This window comes from Protobothrops mucrosquamatus, unplaced genomic scaffold, assembly GCF_001527695.2.
Source record: "Protobothrops mucrosquamatus isolate PMUCROS unplaced genomic scaffold, P.Mucros_1.0 scaffold254, whole genome shotgun sequence".
In the NCBI taxonomy this organism is placed as follows: Eukaryota; Metazoa; Chordata; class Lepidosauria; order Squamata; family Viperidae; genus Protobothrops; species Protobothrops mucrosquamatus.
In genome coordinates this window covers 107,382-125,061 of record NW_015386602.1, presented here as the reverse complement: position 1 = coordinate 125,061, position 17,680 = coordinate 107,382, and the positions used below count along the sequence as shown (strand labels likewise).

Below are 17,680 nucleotides of genomic sequence, written 5' to 3'. Positions count from 1 at the left end.
GGTAGCCGTGTTCGGGCGCGAGCCGTGAGAGTCGCGTTCCGCGAAAGATGGTTGGCTGAACCGGCGCCTTGCAGCTGTTCTCTATGAATCCGGGAGCGCGTCAGCATGCGCGGAAGAAGGCGCGTGGAGTCGGAGCGGCCGTTCGCTTGCGGCCTCGGGGAAAGGCGGCCGGGATGTCGGTGCCCTCCGCGTGCGCTGTGTCCCGGCGAGGGCAGCAGCCGCCGCCGCGAGGCAAGGCGATGCGCGGAGACAGCCGGGAGAGCGAGGAAGACGAAGAACAGGCGGAGCTGGGCACACGAGATGGAGAAGCGGAGGCAGGAAACACCCGGTGCGAGCCGGACTCGCTACAGCAGTTGGCGACCACCAAGGTGGACGGAAAAGAGGAGGAGAAGCAGGAACGGGAGCACTTCCGGAGAATTATCAATGCCTTCCGTTACTATGGGTAACCGATTCACTCCCCCGCTTGCTCTGATAGCCTTCATCCCCCATACCTGGAGCATAGGACCCCTGACTCAGGGACCCACCTATTCATAGCAGAATCTCGACGGAGGGGGGGCTTGAGTGACCAAGGGCCGGAAATACAAGTAGTCCTCGACTTACAGCATTTCCTTTAGTGACTGTTCAAAGTTACAACAGAAGTGAAAAAAGTGACTTATGACTTATTTTTCACACTTATGGCCGTTGCAGCATCCCCATGGTCACGTGATTTACATTCAGAGCTTGACAACTGGTTCATATGATGGTTGCAATGTCCCGGGGTCATCTTTTGTGACCTTATGACAAGCAGAGCCAATGGGGAAGCCAGATTCACTTAATAGCCGGGTTACTAATTTAACAACTGCAGTGATTAACAAATGTGGCAAGAAAACTCATAAAATGGGGCAAAACTTATTTAACAAATTTCTCACTTAGCAACATAAATTCTGGGCTCAATTGTCATAAGTCGAAGACTAACTGTACCCAGTTGAAGCCCGGCCTCAATCATGGAAACTCATTGAGAGACTTGGGGCCAGTTCACTTTCTTTCAGCTCAATTTGCCTCACAATTAGCCTTAAGCTCTAGGAAAAAAGCTGAGATACTCATTTAATAAAACTTACTCATAAATTAACCCCTGCTGAGTACACTGGGACTTACTCTGAAGTAGGATGCCAATCTGGCACCATCCAGATGTTTTGAACCTAACTCTTAGGGTTCCTATTGATCTTAGCCATTGTGGGTGGGGATTATGAGAGGTCTAGCATGGAAGCATTTGGGGGTACTGTTTTAGATTGGAATATTGTTTTAGAGCAGTGATGGCGAACCTTTTAGAGACCGAGTGCCCAAAAACTGGCCCCGCCCCGCTCCACCCCCTGCCCCATCCCCACTCCACCCCCCATCCCCCGTCCAGCCTGCCCGCAGGGCCACTCACTGCCTCCAGGGCCCGCCGCAGATCGCCCAGGCAGCCCAGCAGCTCTATGGCGGTCACACCCTCTGCCCGCGCCCTGCAGTATCAACTGTGCACGATGGGCTGTGAGGGCAGAGTCTTGTCTACGCTGCCTGGCTGCCATGTCCCTGGCTGCGCTGCTCCATGTGGGCCACGCTTAGGGGTGACTCTCCAGGGGGCTGCTGGAGAGGAGGGGATCGTGGGGGAGGCGAGGCTGGAGTGGCACGTGTGCCCACAGAGAGGGCTCCGAGTGCCGCCTCTGGCACCCGTGCCATAGGTTCGCCACCACTGTTTTAGAGCATATCTTTTTATTATATAAATCATGAAATGATGTCTCCTATTTAAGGGAATTATTACGGCACATTTAGATAACTAACTGCAGAGACATCACACCTAAGTACATGGATGCATTTTGAAGGCGATGGTTTTCCCAGTTGTAACATATGGCTTTAAAAACTGGATCCTCAAAAAGTCTGAATGAAGAAAAATTAATCTCTTTGAGTTGTGCCACTGGAAAAATTGTTGAGATTATCTTGGGTTATATGAAGAACAAATTATTTAATATTAAAGAAATAAAATGAGACCATTTGTGGAAGAACTCATAAAAAACTACAGTTTAAATATTTTGGACACGTAATATGTAGGCAAGAGTCACTTAGAGAAGGTCATGATGCTTGGAAATATCAAAGTGATTTTTTTAAAAAAGAGACCAACAGAGGACAAAATGGATAGATAATAGCACTGATCATGTGTGTATGCCCCTTCAAGCATTTAAATAGCTGTTACTGGCAGATAAAGTTGGAGAAATGAGGTCTATTAGGTCACGAAGAGTCATAAAACAAAAACAAACAATACAGTTTCATGGCAATAAGACCTATTGAATATAGCAAAATTCTGAATAGTTGTGGAGAGGATTGTTTAAATGCTGATTGTTTCACTTCTGTTTTCAAAATCATAGAGCAGATGAACATGCCAATGTCAATTACACAGCTTATGAAGTTTTCTAAATTATCACTTCCAAATTTATTGCCATGTCCATATTAATTTATTTACTTTTCAGTTTGTGGTTAGTGTTAGGAATCCATCAAAATGAATTTCAACACTTTTTAACCTGTAGCCCAGACATGTCAAACTCGCGACGTCACATGACATCGCGCGACGTATCGGAGCTTGTTCTTCATAGGGTGGGTGCGGTTTCTTGGTGACGCGTCCAGCCTGTGGGCCGGCAGCTTGACACCCCTGCTGTAGCCAATTGTGTCTGTGAAAGTAATGGAATCGCCAAATCTGCAGCTCACCCTAGCATAGGCTATTTGTGATCTTTTAACTGTGTTTTTTAATAAAAATGTTATATTTATTAATTGCATTTCTACAATAGCACATTTATTCCATATAAATTTAAAAATGTAAAATGTAAAAATTTAAGGTGTAACAGTTTAAAGTGTATAAAACGCATTGTGTCTCCAATGTGTTAGAACCATTTGAAACACCTACAGAATAAACCTAAAACAATTTAAAACCACCACAGAATGAAATCAACAATTCTGCGAAAGTTTTAAAATACATTTACCTTCTGCTTAGAAAGTTTTCTGAAAAAATATCTGTGTGCTGCTTTGCAAAGTTTATAAATTTAAATGGCTACTGGTGACAGGCTATATGCATTTGTTATTTCTTCTAAAACAATGTGATCCAAGTAACTGACACACATTTGTTATTAATATAAAATAGATTTTCGATCATTGTTCTATCTAACACTGAACTTCATAGGATTCTAAATTGTTAATTTTGACAGGATTCTAACTGGCATATTGACTTTGGGGTAAAATGATACCTGTTCTGATAAATTTACATATGTGATTAAAAAACGTTTCCAAATGGGAATCCACTGAAAATTTACACGACTGATATCAAGAGAACTTTGTTTGACATTATTTCTGATACTCATTTTTTTAATTTCTAGAACTAATATGCATGAAAGAGTGAATCGTGCAGAAAGACAATTTAGGACTCTTCCAGCCATGCAACAGAAATTATTACCTCAGTTTCTTCCTCATCTTGACAAGATTCGAAAATGTGTTGATCACAATCAAGGGATCTTGCAGTCTATTGTGAATGACTGTACCCGAATGTTTGAAAATAGAGAATATGATGGTGATGTATGTTGAACATCTTATTTCTAAAAAAGCTATTTTCTTGTATTCAACTTATTTTAATTTTTAAAAATTTCTTTAGTGATTCATACATGGGCTTTTTACACATGAAAATAGTTTTCATGTTTCTTAAGTTAAATTAAGAAAGTTGTAGGAAAATTGATAAAACCTGTCTTGGATTTTACAAATAAAATACCATTCTAGTCCTTTCCAGTAAACCATGATTCTCTTTAATTAGTGATAAGGAGGAATGTTTATACAAATAGAAGATACATAATTTTTATTTCCACAAAAGCTATGCCCACCCATTCAAAGTTGGTCTTGTCTCTGTGATTTTCAGACTTTTGAAATTAAAAGTAATTAGATCTTTTCCAATTCTACCCTGGTTTTTTGCTTGAAGTTAATTCTTATTTTCTACAGGTGACCACTATTTATTATCTTTAGTTTATCCCTATGTCCTGAGACTTATTGAAGGTTTTGATATTCAGTTATAGTGCAAAACAGTATTCCAGATTTTATTTTTATCACTTATCTTTCTAAATATAAATTAATGTAATATGTACTCTCAGCACCTTATCGACAAAGCAAGTATTGACTTATATTTGGATATAGGGTGTAGAGACACATGAACAGCAGTGAGAAGCTACTGCTGAGAAAAGGCTCACCAAACAACTTTTATCCTGAATAATAAATGTCAACTTTTTGATGTGTTACATACAGTATATTATATGACAGTATCATGTAACGTGTTAAGAGCTGATTTGGATATAGTTATTAGCTCTACATTTTTATATTAATCAAGATGTTATGATAATGTATCAGATTAATCTGTAGCTAACTTTTTTTTTAAATTAGGGAAATGGAAAGATTACACCAGCTTCAACTTTTGACATGGATAAATTAAAATCCACTCTGAAACAATTTGTAAGAGATTGGAGTGAAACTGGGAAACCTGAGAGAGATTCTTGCTATCAGCCTATCATTAATGAAATTGTAAAGAATTTTCCAAAAGAGATATGGTAAATACCTTTTAAAATATTTTTTTAAAGAGAAGATATGCACAATAACGCATTTGTGGTAAAGGTTACTGGAACTGGTCTTTGAAAATTTGTTTAGGTCATAAGGAAAAAAAATGTCATAAATGTTTGCCATCTTTTTAAATGGCTTTGCTTAAAATCTAATTGTTATTACTAAACAGATCAGCAAAGAGACTAAAGTTTATAGTTACAAGAATAAATACCCCTTAACTCTGATAAGATAGCTCTTTGTATTAGCTGTAACATAATTTGGAAAGATATGTTGAGAAAACCACAGATGACTTGGCTATATCTTCCTCTTAATTTTTTTTAAGAGCCAGAGATGAAAGGAACTAAAAGGCTCTCTGGTACCACAGTTCTTTTGTGAGGCCTAATAAACATATTGTACTCCGGCAGAGAGAAAATAAACCATTGGAAGGAAATAGCAGTAGTATTAGTAGTCTCTTTATAGATAACTTTTAGTTATTTGAGATTCTTTATTAAATGGACCTAGCATGGCAGTCTTGACCCACAGTCTAATGTTTCCCTTGTCTGTGTTGAGAGAATTCATTTGATAACTGTGGTGGGCTAAGGTGGAAAAACGAAGTCTGTTTTAATCTCACTTTAACACAGCATGTAATTGCTACTGCATTACTGAAGAAAAAAAAAGCTAAAAAGCTCATTCATAATATAACATGAATACCCTTCCCTTGTTAGATTCAAGGCATTCAAGAATGTCTTCAAATATAGAAAAATTTACGGTAAGTTTTTATATATTTAAATAAAAGGGTTTGACTTTCTCAAGAACCCCCACTTCCCCACCCAGATTTGTGGAAAAAGGGATATATGTCCGTGAATTTTTAACTGTGGAGGAATATTAGTAAATGTTAAGGATTAGCATTTTTCTTGTTATTTTTTCCCCCTTCTTTTGAAATGATAAAGTTTTTCCCCCATTTTGTACAGTACGGTGTTTTTTTAATTAAGTAGTAGTGTTGATCAACTGATCTATTTTGAAATATTTTATCCTATAGACATGCATTCATTCTCAGCAAAGTTATAGTGTGGACAGCCCAAATCAGTGGACCAGTTGGCATGTCTTTTGCACAATAAAAGTCGAAGACAAGTGTTAAATTTCCAAGAACCAAAAAAATGGAGAATTTCTATGGGATATGTCTTTATTTCAAGAAGCAGAAGTATGTTCTTTGAATGTAATTTGGCTTATTTATCTGGAAAGTTAAGGAATAAATTGTCATTTCTTAGTATACATATTGAAGCAATACATAAATAAATCATCCCAGAATATTCTGAATGTTTACTTTTTTTGGAAACAGTATCAAAACACGACAGATGAGTATTTTTTAAATGCTACAAATTAGTGGTGAGGGTTGAGCAATAATCATACCATTTATTTTTTTAATTAAGTTTAATCTCTATAGCAAATAAAGTGATAGAATATTGTGACATAAAGTTCACATTTCACATTTATTATTTTTCATTGGAAGTAATAAAAGAATCAAAATATATATTTTAAAAGGAAAGAAAGAGCTTGCTCATTTTGCATATTTTTTAAGATCTGGGTTTTATTTTTGAGAAAGCTAATTTCACTTCTTGTCTTACATTTATTTTGTATCAAGAGGTACTCTTTATAAAAACAACTGTAGAAAATCTGACAGTTACCCAGGGAGAATGAGCCGTTCCCCCCTCCCAAAAAAATTTATAATCCCGAGATTTCTTTGTGCTCCACATTTTGAAGACCCCTTTCTTAAAGAGTTTGACTAGTCTAAATAAGTTTAATCATTTGTTCAGTTGGAAAAGGACTTTGATTTTTCAAGTGCAGACTTACTCAATTTATACTTTACTTTTCTGCTTAATCTGGAACTCAGGGAAGCTGAATTTTGGATTACATTCAATATTCCAACCTCAGCCTATACAGAAATATAGGCCAAGATTAACAAACCTATCTACTAGTTCAGTGATGGCGAACCTTTTAGAGACCGAGTGCCCCAAAATCGCCCCCAGCCTGCCCCTACTCCGCCCGTCAGCAGGGCCACTCACCGCCTCCATGGCCCGCCGCAGATCGCCCAGGCGGCCCAGCAGCGCCATGGCCACGCCCTCCACCAGCGCCCCACAGCATCAACTGCACATGACGGGATGTGAGGGCGGAGTCTTGTCCCAGCTGCCATGTCATTGGCTATGCTGCTCCGTGCGAGCCGTGCTCGGGGGCGAGTCTCCTCCAGGGGCTGCTGGTGAGGGAGCCATAGGGGAGACAGGGCTGGGGCAATGGCGGGCGGGCCCACAGAGAGGGCTCTTGAGTGCCACCTCTGGCACGCGTGCCATAGGTTAGCCACCAGTGTACTAGCTGGAACAGAATCTTCCAGTCAAATAGCACAGGATTCAGTACGATATTTGTGGATGCATATAGTAATATGCATTGGTGAAATTAAAACTGGTTTGGGGTTTTGCAAAAGCAGTACATTAATATTAGTATTTAAATCCAGTCAAGTGGAGCCAACAACCAAGGCCAAATGAAGAGCCAGCAAGTACATTGGTTCTTCTTAATTCCTCTCTGGACAAGGAGAGAACATGAGATTGCTCACAAGTGCTCTATATAGATGCTCCTCACAAGAAGACTGTGAAACAAGATTCTGGTGGTTTTAGAACTCTGGAGACAGTGAAATAGCCATCTTGCTGAAATTGTACTTCGTGCCTTCAAAAAGGACACTGGGTTCACATACTTCCTTTTCAAATCACTTTTGACTATTGCTTGTTAACTGCTTTCCAGAAATTAGGAACCTTTGCATTGAGTTTCCTTCAATCCTTAGCAAAATAGGTTTTAAGTACAAGTTTAAGGACTTATAAAAACATGTCTCTTTTTGGAATAAATAGCAAAAGAGTGATTATAACTTTGATTTTGGAAAGTTACAAATGGATGAAGGGTCCAGATGGATTTGAATTAAGATTTTGAATCCCTTCTGTGGGAAAATGCTTTGGTTTGAATTCTTTAAAAACAAGGATGAAATGTGGAAGGTTGAGAGAGAACCAGAAGGACCTAAAGATTATAATTATAATACTTAAATTTGACTTACTAATAAGCAAAATATTTTTGGACATTGGACATATTGGAGAGTATTTTGGAACTGTAGGCTCAGAAATTAATTTTAAGAATGTCTGCATCTGTAAGACTGCATTTGTTATGAAAGAGGAAGTTATATGTTACAATTATTTGAAAGTGGATTTTAAAATGGCAGGCTACAAGAATGATATGAAAAAAGAAGCTATACCAGTTATACAAAATGTTGTTATAATTATTATATTTTTAATTATAATGAAAAAGGATATACAAATAACAAACCAAAAGAATTGCCTGGTTAATTTTCTTATACTAGATTCACAAAAAAGACTTGTTAAAGCTTTGAAGATTTTTTTGGGGCAGGATCAAAGAAAAGAAATGAGAAGAAACAAAGCTCTAGTACATTATTTGAAGAGATTAAAAATCAAGATTGTTAACAAAAAAGGAAGGATTCTAAAGCTGATTTCTTTGATCTAGGTTAAAATAAATGTTGTTATCTCTGATAACCCTAAATAGTTTGCTGATTAGGACTGAAATGAGGTAGTTAAGGTTTTGTTTATAGATAAGATATGGGACATGGGAAGAAGAGATTTGTTTTATTTTAACAGAAGGTGGTAAATTGCTTAGACTTGTTGAGATGAAGAGGGATGACTAGCTGACATATATCCCCTTTACTATATTATTTTACCTTAGTTTCTATACCTCTTTTTCTTTTCTGAACTTTTTATTTTTTCTTTTATTTTTTTTATTTCATTTTTTAGTTTGTATTGGTTTTAATCTTTCCAATTGTATTTTTTAATAAAATTACTATTTAAAAAGATACTAATATTTGGTATAGTGGTTTTAAGATGCTGGCCCAGAAACCAGGAGACTAGTCCCTTTTTAGGCATGAAAGCCAGCTGGATAACTTTGGGGCCAGTCACTCTCAGCCCACGTCACAAGATTGTTGTTTTGGGGAAAGCAGCAGGAGGAAAAAGTATGTTTGTTTGCCACCTTGAGTTACTCATAAAGTAATAAAGGCAGTATTAAAAGATTAATATATAAAATAGTTCTTTAAAATACTGATGAGCTTAGTGCTTTGTGTCTGAAAAAAATGTCAGCATCTCCTGATTGTTTATATTATACATTTCACTTTGATTAAAGATTGAGTCACTATTCACAGTCATTTGATTCTACTAAGTCTTTCATAGTATGCTTGCCTTATTCAGATGTGTATAGAGATGTTTCCTGAAGATGGACAAAGAGCAATATAAACAAATTGGTCCCTGTTTTTATACTGAAAGAAACTTGTCAGAAACAATAATGATATAAGTTCTAATATCTTTCATGTAACATTCAAATGAATCAAGACACAACCACTCAGCCTTTTAATGAGTTAACTGGGATACAGGTCAATTGATGACCATAAGTCCAGTTGATTTTTATTTTATTTTTTAGAATGTTCATTTCTGTCCAGTATCAAATCCCAAGGGATTTTCCCCCCATGTATTCATAGTTGTATCATTTTCTGTTTTAAAACTTATTATCATTTTTACATGGTCATGTTAGCAATTGTCTAAAGTTTATTTAAGCTTATATAGTATATTTTTCATATGCAGGGAAAGGAAGTTATTTTGCTGGGGAATGCTCAGCTGACTGCTTTAAATCTTGAAATAATTCTGGCTTGATGTCTGTATTTGGCTTAGAACAACTAGGTTGTCTGACCTTCAGTTTTTAGACAACTTAACTATTGTTGAGGAATTTTGGAAATTACTGTAACTCCACACATCTGGAGAGGCCAGAAGCTGGGAAAGGCTGATTTGAAACATGCCTCAAAAGGCATGGTAATGCTCAAGGCTCTCAGGATTTAATATGTACCATTGCAAAAAGTAAAGTAGCATTTTGTACGATGAGCTGGCAATGTTACAGTATTGCCAAGATTTGTATTTAAAGATTTTCCTAAAACATTACAGACTGAAGATCATAAAACATTTGTTAACTGGCTTCATTCTGTAAATGGCAATAGCAGTTAGACTTATATACTGCTTCATTTGCTTTATAGCCTTCTCTAAGTGGTTTACAGAATCAGCATATTCCCCCAACAATCTGGGTCCCCATTTTACCGACCTCAGAAGGATGGGAGGTTGAGTCAACCTTGAGCCACTCAGCATCGAATTAGTGAGTTAGCCTGCAATACTGCATTCTAACCACTGTGCCACCACAGTGTTTATTACTGAAATTACTAAGTAGATGGTGTTCATGTTTCATAGAGTGGTATGGATGTCAGAGTAACAGAATAGAACATTTTGGTAAAGGATATGGTTCAGATCGGTCTCTGGTATGTTATAGACTCAAAAATTATTCAGCAAGTTAATTATGCAGTGCTGTATTTGTAAACTTGAAAATAAATCACCGTCTTAAGTACAAAGAGATTATAGCATAGCTGGCTGGGGAATTCTGGGGGAGTTGGAAGTCCACAGGTCTTGAAGTTGCCAAAGTTGGACACCCCGGTCTAGATAGTAATCTTACCATTGTTTATTTATTTACAAATTTACCTGGGAGGAAATCCCTTTAAACAAAGTGGAATTAAAAAGTTACAAGGCAAGGATAGGGTTAGGGTTAGGGTTATTCTTCAGTGCAACCTGTGATTTTTAACAAAGATACTTTCTTTTCTGAAATTATATTGCTATAGTAGCTTTCCAGTATTTAAAAGAATCAGGCCACTTGTAGGACCTGAAAGAAATATACATTGTAAAACATAAGTTTAGCAAATTTGAGGATTAAAAATAACGAATAATTTTCTGTGTGTAGAGTCAGTAAACATGTTGAAGATTACTTTTTGCTGGAATAAACCAAGCTTGGGAAATAGAAGACATGATCCAAAACGAATTGGCATTATTTCTCTCAAATATATTTAATTAAAGATTAACCCTTTTTCTTGTTTCAGGGATCTCTCCAAAGTAAATGTCCTGGTACCTGGTGCTGGGCTAGGTAGATTGGCCTGGGAAATAGCTATGCTTGGTTACACTTGCCAAGGAAATGAATGGAGCCTGTTTATGCTCTTTTCTTCTAATTTTGTACTCAACAGGTACATATACCATCTTGTACATGTGGTTCTACACTTGTGTTTTTGCACTGGCCATCGCTGACAGTTATTTCATGAAACTTGGGTTCTTTAACCGATTGTTGAATATTTGGGTGTTTGATATTTCACATGCTTCTTTAAATTATTTAAATGCTAAACTATTATGCCTTCTGAATTTTATATGAGGGAGAATTCATTGTATTTCAAATGTGCTCATTTTAACTGCTTGCACTTACCGCTTTCGGATGCCATTTTCAGGGTGACAAACAGTGTTCGAATTGGTTAAATGGTTTTTCAGTTGCATATGATAAGAAATGATATAGCAATGGTGGACAGTCCTTGGGTTGCACGGTGCTTCTCAGCACATCAAGATTCTGCTACCAAAATTCATGTTCAAAATGGCTAAAAGATTTCTTCCACTCTTAAACCTCAACACTCATCACTAAATTGCCATGCCTTTGCCTGATTCCAGAGTTCTTTTTATAAATAAAAGTGGAAAACTCTAGAAAGGCAAACTGCTCTTAACTTGTAAGTTCCTGAATATCCTGGAGAAAAAAAAATGGGCCTGCCCTTTCTAGATCACCTACAAGAGCTGTCTGCAATCTGTTTTAATGTTAAAGATTTAATAAGATTAATTTTAAACAATGAATAAAGTTGTTTAAAAAACTAAATTCCATTTCTTTAAGAGTCTTTGTTAAGGAGAAAACTTTTAAAACAACAAATGTTTTTTTCTAGTTGTTTCTTTGTAAATAGGTTACAAATAATAAGTGAAATCTTGCAGCAATTATTTTTAAGAAAGAAATGTTGATGTTAATTATCAAATTGTGTTTTAAAGCAGGGTTTTTCAACCGATGGTACGTGTACCACCGGTGGTACATTGGCACCTGGCAGGTGGTACGTGGCCCTGCCTAGGCTAGACAAGGCTAGCGGGGGAGCGAACGAGCTAAAGCGGCGCAGCACAGGATTTGCTGTGAGAGAGTCCTCAGGAGCTGCAGGGCTGTTGGGCCAAGACAAAGGCCCCAGGCTCAGCACTTCCGGCTCACCCAGAAGAGAAAGGAGGAGGAGGGGCGGAGACGGGAGAGGCTATAAAAGGAGGCGGTTTTGGCCAGAGAGGGAGAGAGAGAGAAAGACTCCAGAGAAAGAGACATAAGAGAAAAAGCTTTTGTCAGAGAAGCAGTGAGGAGAGAGGGGGGGGAATACTTTCTGGGAGACTGTGTGAGAAAGAGACGGAGGAAAGGCTTTCTGGGAGAAGTGTGAGAGACGGAGGAAAGGCTTTCTGGGAGAATGTGTGAGAGAGATATGAAAGGCTTTCTGGGAGAAGTGTGAGACGGAGGAAAGGCTTTCTGGGAGAAGTGTGAGAGAGACGGAGGAAAGGCTTTCTGGGAGAATGTGTGAGAGAGATATGAAAGGCTTTCTGGGAGAAGTGTAGAGACGGAGGAAAGACCTTTCTGGGAGAAGTGTGAGAGAGACGGAGGAAAGGCTTTCTGGGAGAATGTGTGAGAGAGATGAAAGGCTTTCTGGGAGAATGTGTGAGAGAGACGGAGGAAAGGCTTTCTGGGAGAATGTGAGAGACATGAAAGGCTTTCTGGGAGAATGTGTGAGAGATATGAAAGGCTTTCTGGGAGAATGTGAGAAAGACGGAGGAAAGGCTTTCTGGGAGAAGTGTGAGAGAGATGGAGGAAAGGCTTTCTGGGAGAATGGGTGAGAGAGTGAGGGGCTTTTGCGAGCGAAGGGTGAAAGAAAAAAGGAAAAAATGAGGGGGAGAAGGGAAAAAGAAAAGGCATTGACTTCCGACTTTCTTGCAGTAGAAGGAAGCATTAATATTGAACCTCAACTTTTTACTTTTCCATAATATTATAAACTAGCCATTTCTATAACAACAAATGAATCTAACAGTAAAGCCCAAAATCCCCCCCCCTTTTTTTTTTAGTCATCAAATTTTTGACACCTTGCTAAGCACTGGTGGTACTCAAATATTGTCATGTCCTAAAAGCGGTACAATCTCTGAAAAGGTTGAAAAGCCCTGTTTTAAAGAACACAAAATAAAAATATTACATTTTGTATTCTTTAATAATAAATAACAACTTTTTGGTAATTATATGTTACAGATGCTGTGAAACTAATTCATATAAATTATATCCCTGGATTCATCAGTTTAGCAATAACAGGAGATCTGCTGATCAAACACAGCCAATTTATTTCCCGGATGTTGACCCTCACAGTCTTCCTCCTGGTGCCAACTTTTCTATGACAGCAGGCGATTTTCGAGAAATCTACTCTGAGAGTAGTAAGTGGGGAGGGGCAGGAACTAGACTTGGGAAATGAAATTTGTCAAATCCTCAAAAACAAGACATGTTCATGTTAGATAATTAAAATTATTTCTGTAAATAATTTAAAAAGCCTTAAGTTTTTTTTTTAAAAAAAGAATACATCTCCGTTTGTTAAAGTGCCTTATGATTTTACTGAAAGATATTTAGTTGTTAGAGGACTCTCTGATCTCATCTGTTTTGGGGTTGTTTTATCAGTTAGCAAATAAGACTTGATCGTGCTTTAGCATTACAACAGAGAGCAGGAAAGTCTTTGTGCAAAATAATCAGATTTGATCAGCCTGTTTTTCTTTTTCTCCCAGATAGAACATGAATACAGATAAATCTCAACTTACGACCATTTATTTAGTGACCATTCAAAGTTATGACAATGCTTAACAAATGATGGTTACAAGCAGGCTTCAGAGGTCTGGCCATCCCAGCACCCCTGTGATCACAATTAATAGTGCCCCACGGCATTATTGCCTTTTATGACCTTCTCTGCTAGCTTCCCCAGAAAGTCAATGGGGAAGCTGGCAGGGAAGGTCACAAGTTGCTGCAGTAAGTCTCCTTCATCCTTGCACCCTTCCCCAGCCCCTTTGCACTCATGTGTCATTGGCCACTTGCATATCCCCATGCAGCTTTCCTGTGCCTCATCATACCTCCCCACTACTCATGCATCTTTGCTCACTTTCCCAAATCTTGCCATGCCCCTCTCATATACTTCTGGAAACCCCTGGAGCCTTGCCTGCCTTCTTTTGCACCCTTACGTACCTCCCTTGTACACTACTGTGCACCTTATATTCTTCCATTCCTGGCAGCAGCCACTTACCTGCCTGCCAGCTGCTTGCAAACCACCCAGAACTTGCAACTTCCTGTTGGCTTCCCCATTGACTTGGTTGTAGTAAGCTGACAGGAACGTGCCTTGCCTAACGACTGTGAGATTCAGTTCACAATGGCAACCAGGATTGCACGGATTGCTTTATTAGGCAGTGCAGGTTGAGCTTTAAGACCACATTGCTTAATGACATAAGTTTCAGTCCCAATTGCCATCATCAGTCAAGGACTACCTGTAAACCAGAATCACTTTAACAGTACCATCTACAGAACAAATAATGATTTAAAATAGATTCAAGTTTTTTATGTTAAAAACTTACAAAAAACACAAATGCAGAACACAGTGGTTGAAATGGTCTTGCTTAACATTTGACTAGATTTCATTTTACCTTTACATGGCTGTGTGCATTGACAGAAGGACAAACCAATCAACTGAACTGATAGTTCCTCTAAAAAGATTTTACACAGGGGGGACTTTTGGAAGCAGAAGTCATTGCTACCTTTTTCATTAAATGGTTGCAAGCTTCTTGAGGGAGCATCTTCTGCTTTTCGTTTTGTTTTCTCTACTACTAGTAATGTCTAAATTAAGTACTATTACTACAGATTCTTGCTAGTTTAGGCTAATTATAGTTAAAATCAAATGGTTAAATTCTACAAATTATGAATATATTAGATTGTTCTGCAAAAGTAGACTCTTTAGAATTTACTATTTATACCACACAGTTGCAGCCTAGGAAATTGGTGAAAATTAAGACACTGAAGTGAGCACAGATAACTATCACTTCTTATTGATGGTACCTGCAAGCTGCACTACATAGCTAGATTATTCTCTGTTTCTGTTTCTATATACAGATATATGGGACTGCATAGCAACCTGTTTCTTCATAGACACGGCACACAATGTCATTGATTACATTGATACAATATGGAAAATACTTAAACCAGGAGGAATATGGATCAATTTAGGTAATTTACTAGATCTTTTGAGTTTAATAAAAGGACTGCAGTATTTGTACATTGTAATTTTAAGTATGATACGAGGGAATTCCAGCTTGATATAAACCCTTTGAATTAAGAGCATTGTCAGTTTATAGATTATGGCTTTTGATAGTCTTTTTGGGGAAAGAAACCAATCAATCAATCAATCAATCAGAATAGAACTGGAAGAGACTTTGGTGGTCTTCTCGTCCAACCCCCTGCTCAAGCAGTGTAGACCCTACCTATATCATTTCAGATATTACAATTCAAAATAGATTGCCAGAAGGATCTTATAAAACATTTTAGAACAACAGAATCTACCTTTAAATTAGAAGAAAATGCAAATCTGCTTCAGGTACTACTTACCTGTGCACATACCCAGGCCTTCAGATCATCTACGGAGTCCCTCTTCTAACTCCTTTCATTAAAGGAGGTAAAGTCAGAGGGAAAACCTTTGTGGTAGGACCCCATTCATGGAGTTCTTTCCCCAAAGTGACTTGACTGATGATCATACTAGCATAATTTCAGTGCCAAGAGAAGACTTTTCCATTTTGCCAGGATTTTTATATTATTTATATTTGCATTGTTTTAGTCTTTGGCCACAGTACAGTTGTCTAATTTATATGGTGTGTTTATTTTGGATTTTAATTTATATTTTTTATTCAGACTGTATTTTAGTGTACTTAATTGTAAACTGCCTGAAGACTTTCAGCTACTGGGCAGTTGTTGTTGTTTTTTTAAAAAAAGAATTAATAAATTATTCTTGATCTCAGAAGAATTTAATAAAGTTGCTGTTTTTTCTAATATGTCCTAGGTCCTCTTCTTTATCATTTTGAAAATTTAGCAAATGAATTATCTATTGAATTGAGCTATGAGGATATAAAAAGTGTAATATTACAATATGGATTCCATATTGAGGTAAGAAATGTTGATTTTCACATTCTAATAATAATGTTAATATATAATTCCTTATTCTGTCCATTCTTCATAACATGATTAGTTACTATGATAGTAACAAGGTTATTGATTTGTCAATATTCCATAATGAAGCTTTGGGAGTAAAGTGTCCTTTGGGCAAAAAAGAAAAATATTTTTTTTAAAAAAATCAGATCATCAGAACATGATTTTTGCACATTTAGACCTGCCTAAAAAATGCAAAGATGGATGGGTGGATGGATGGATAGGTGGATGGATGGATAGATGGGGACTATGAATAAAAACAAAATAGAGTAAAAGAACCTGTAAACTCCCAGGATAAATGGAACATGCATGTGTTACTGGAGAGAAGGAGAGAGTAAATGTTCGTGTTGCGGGACAAGAGAGGCATAGTAATTGATCCCTAATTGTTCACGGACATGTTCTAAAGGAAGAGAAGGGTAGCTGAGAAGAACAAATGAGATTAAATAATTTTTTACCCTATACTGACCTGACAAATTTCAGTTGTGTAGCATTACATTAGCATTTCATGTTTGTAATGAAATGCAGATAACTGAAGAAAATACTGTTTATTTTTCAGATGGAGAATGAATCTGTTTTGACAACATACACTGTGAATGAATTATCTATGATGAAATACTATTATGAATGTGTGATGTTTGTGGTTAGGAAACCAGAAAGCTGTATCTGAAACGGACTGTCCAAAAAGAACATTGCTGGCATTTTTGTTAACAATGTTAGCAGAACATGAAGTGGCCTGTAAGGGATGACTGGACCCAGCCTCTTATTAGTGGTGCCTTTTTATTCCTAACAGAATGTAACACTCTTTATTTTCTACACTCCTTATGATATCCAGACATGCATTTCTGCATTACTTATATTTGGGTCATTTGGGAATTCAAATATTTATGTATCTGCTCTTTCTGTTTTAATTGGTAATTTTGGAAAGATGGGTATTTTAATACATTATTGACATTCATCACTCCATAATATACCTTTGTCTGAAAGAAACGCTACTGGATACAAAACTGAACCCCCCTCACCACACACATATTGTTTAGAAAACAAATATAAATTTCACCTAAAGTATTTTGATCAGTATTTTAGCAATTTTTCTGAAAGGGGTTTTTTCCCCCAAAAAAATGCAAATACTGCAAAAAGCATAATGTGAATGTGGCTGTTTACATCTCAAAGCCTTAGAAAAAGTAAGAACATTTTTTTAAAAAACCTCACATTTGTCCTCATAAGAATTTTATAAACAAAATTGATGTCGCATTTGTTCATACCATGTTGAGCATATGGATAAATAGTTTGAAACTGATATGGCAGCTATTATTATAAACTTACTACTTGCCTAAATGAGACTGTAGTTAGGTTTGTAATATTTTGTCATAAATCCCAAAATGATGATCTGTAAGTATTCCTAAAAGATATCTAGCATTGATCCATATTGTAATTTTAAGGCATTATTTTTTGATAGAACAAGTTCATATGTAGTAAAACCAACTTCTCTCTATAGTTCTTTTAGGACTGTGCTATTGGTAATTGTGCTGAACTGCCCCACATTATGATATGTTGACACACGTATGTGAACAAACTGGATAATTATGTTTTGAGAAATGTACTATCAGTCCTAGATCTCATGATGTAACTTGTTGGAATCTGTCATAATTTTGCACTAATTACCATATGATTACTCTTTACTAGACATAACTTGAGTGCAGCTCTGTTCGAATTTATGCATCATTCACTGCCATGAATTCTAGTTATTTAAGTACAGTTTATGCAAGATTTCTTTAAAATTAATCCTAGGTAAATTTATGGAAATTAATGTACCATCTGAAAACAAAGAAGTTAGGCATCCTTCTATCCATTTAATATATCAACTTAGCTTGCAAATATA

General features: G+C 37.1%; 1 protein-coding gene across 1 annotated transcript; it reads left to right on the top strand.

The window, feature by feature from the left end:
* Positions 1-3,387: 3,387 nt before the first annotated feature.
* CARNMT1 (carnosine N-methyltransferase 1) lies at positions 3,388-16,850 on the top strand. The gene is made up of 7 exons (XM_029283859.1): positions 3,388-3,576; positions 4,426-4,589; positions 10,583-10,723; positions 12,829-13,007; positions 14,716-14,829; positions 15,656-15,759; positions 16,358-16,850. Exons 1-7 carry the CDS (start codon positions 3,388-3,390, stop codon positions 16,466-16,468), a joined length of 1,002 nt encoding a protein of 333 aa, XP_029139692.1. The 3' UTR covers positions 16,469-16,850.
* Positions 16,851-17,680: the final 830 nt, after the last annotated feature.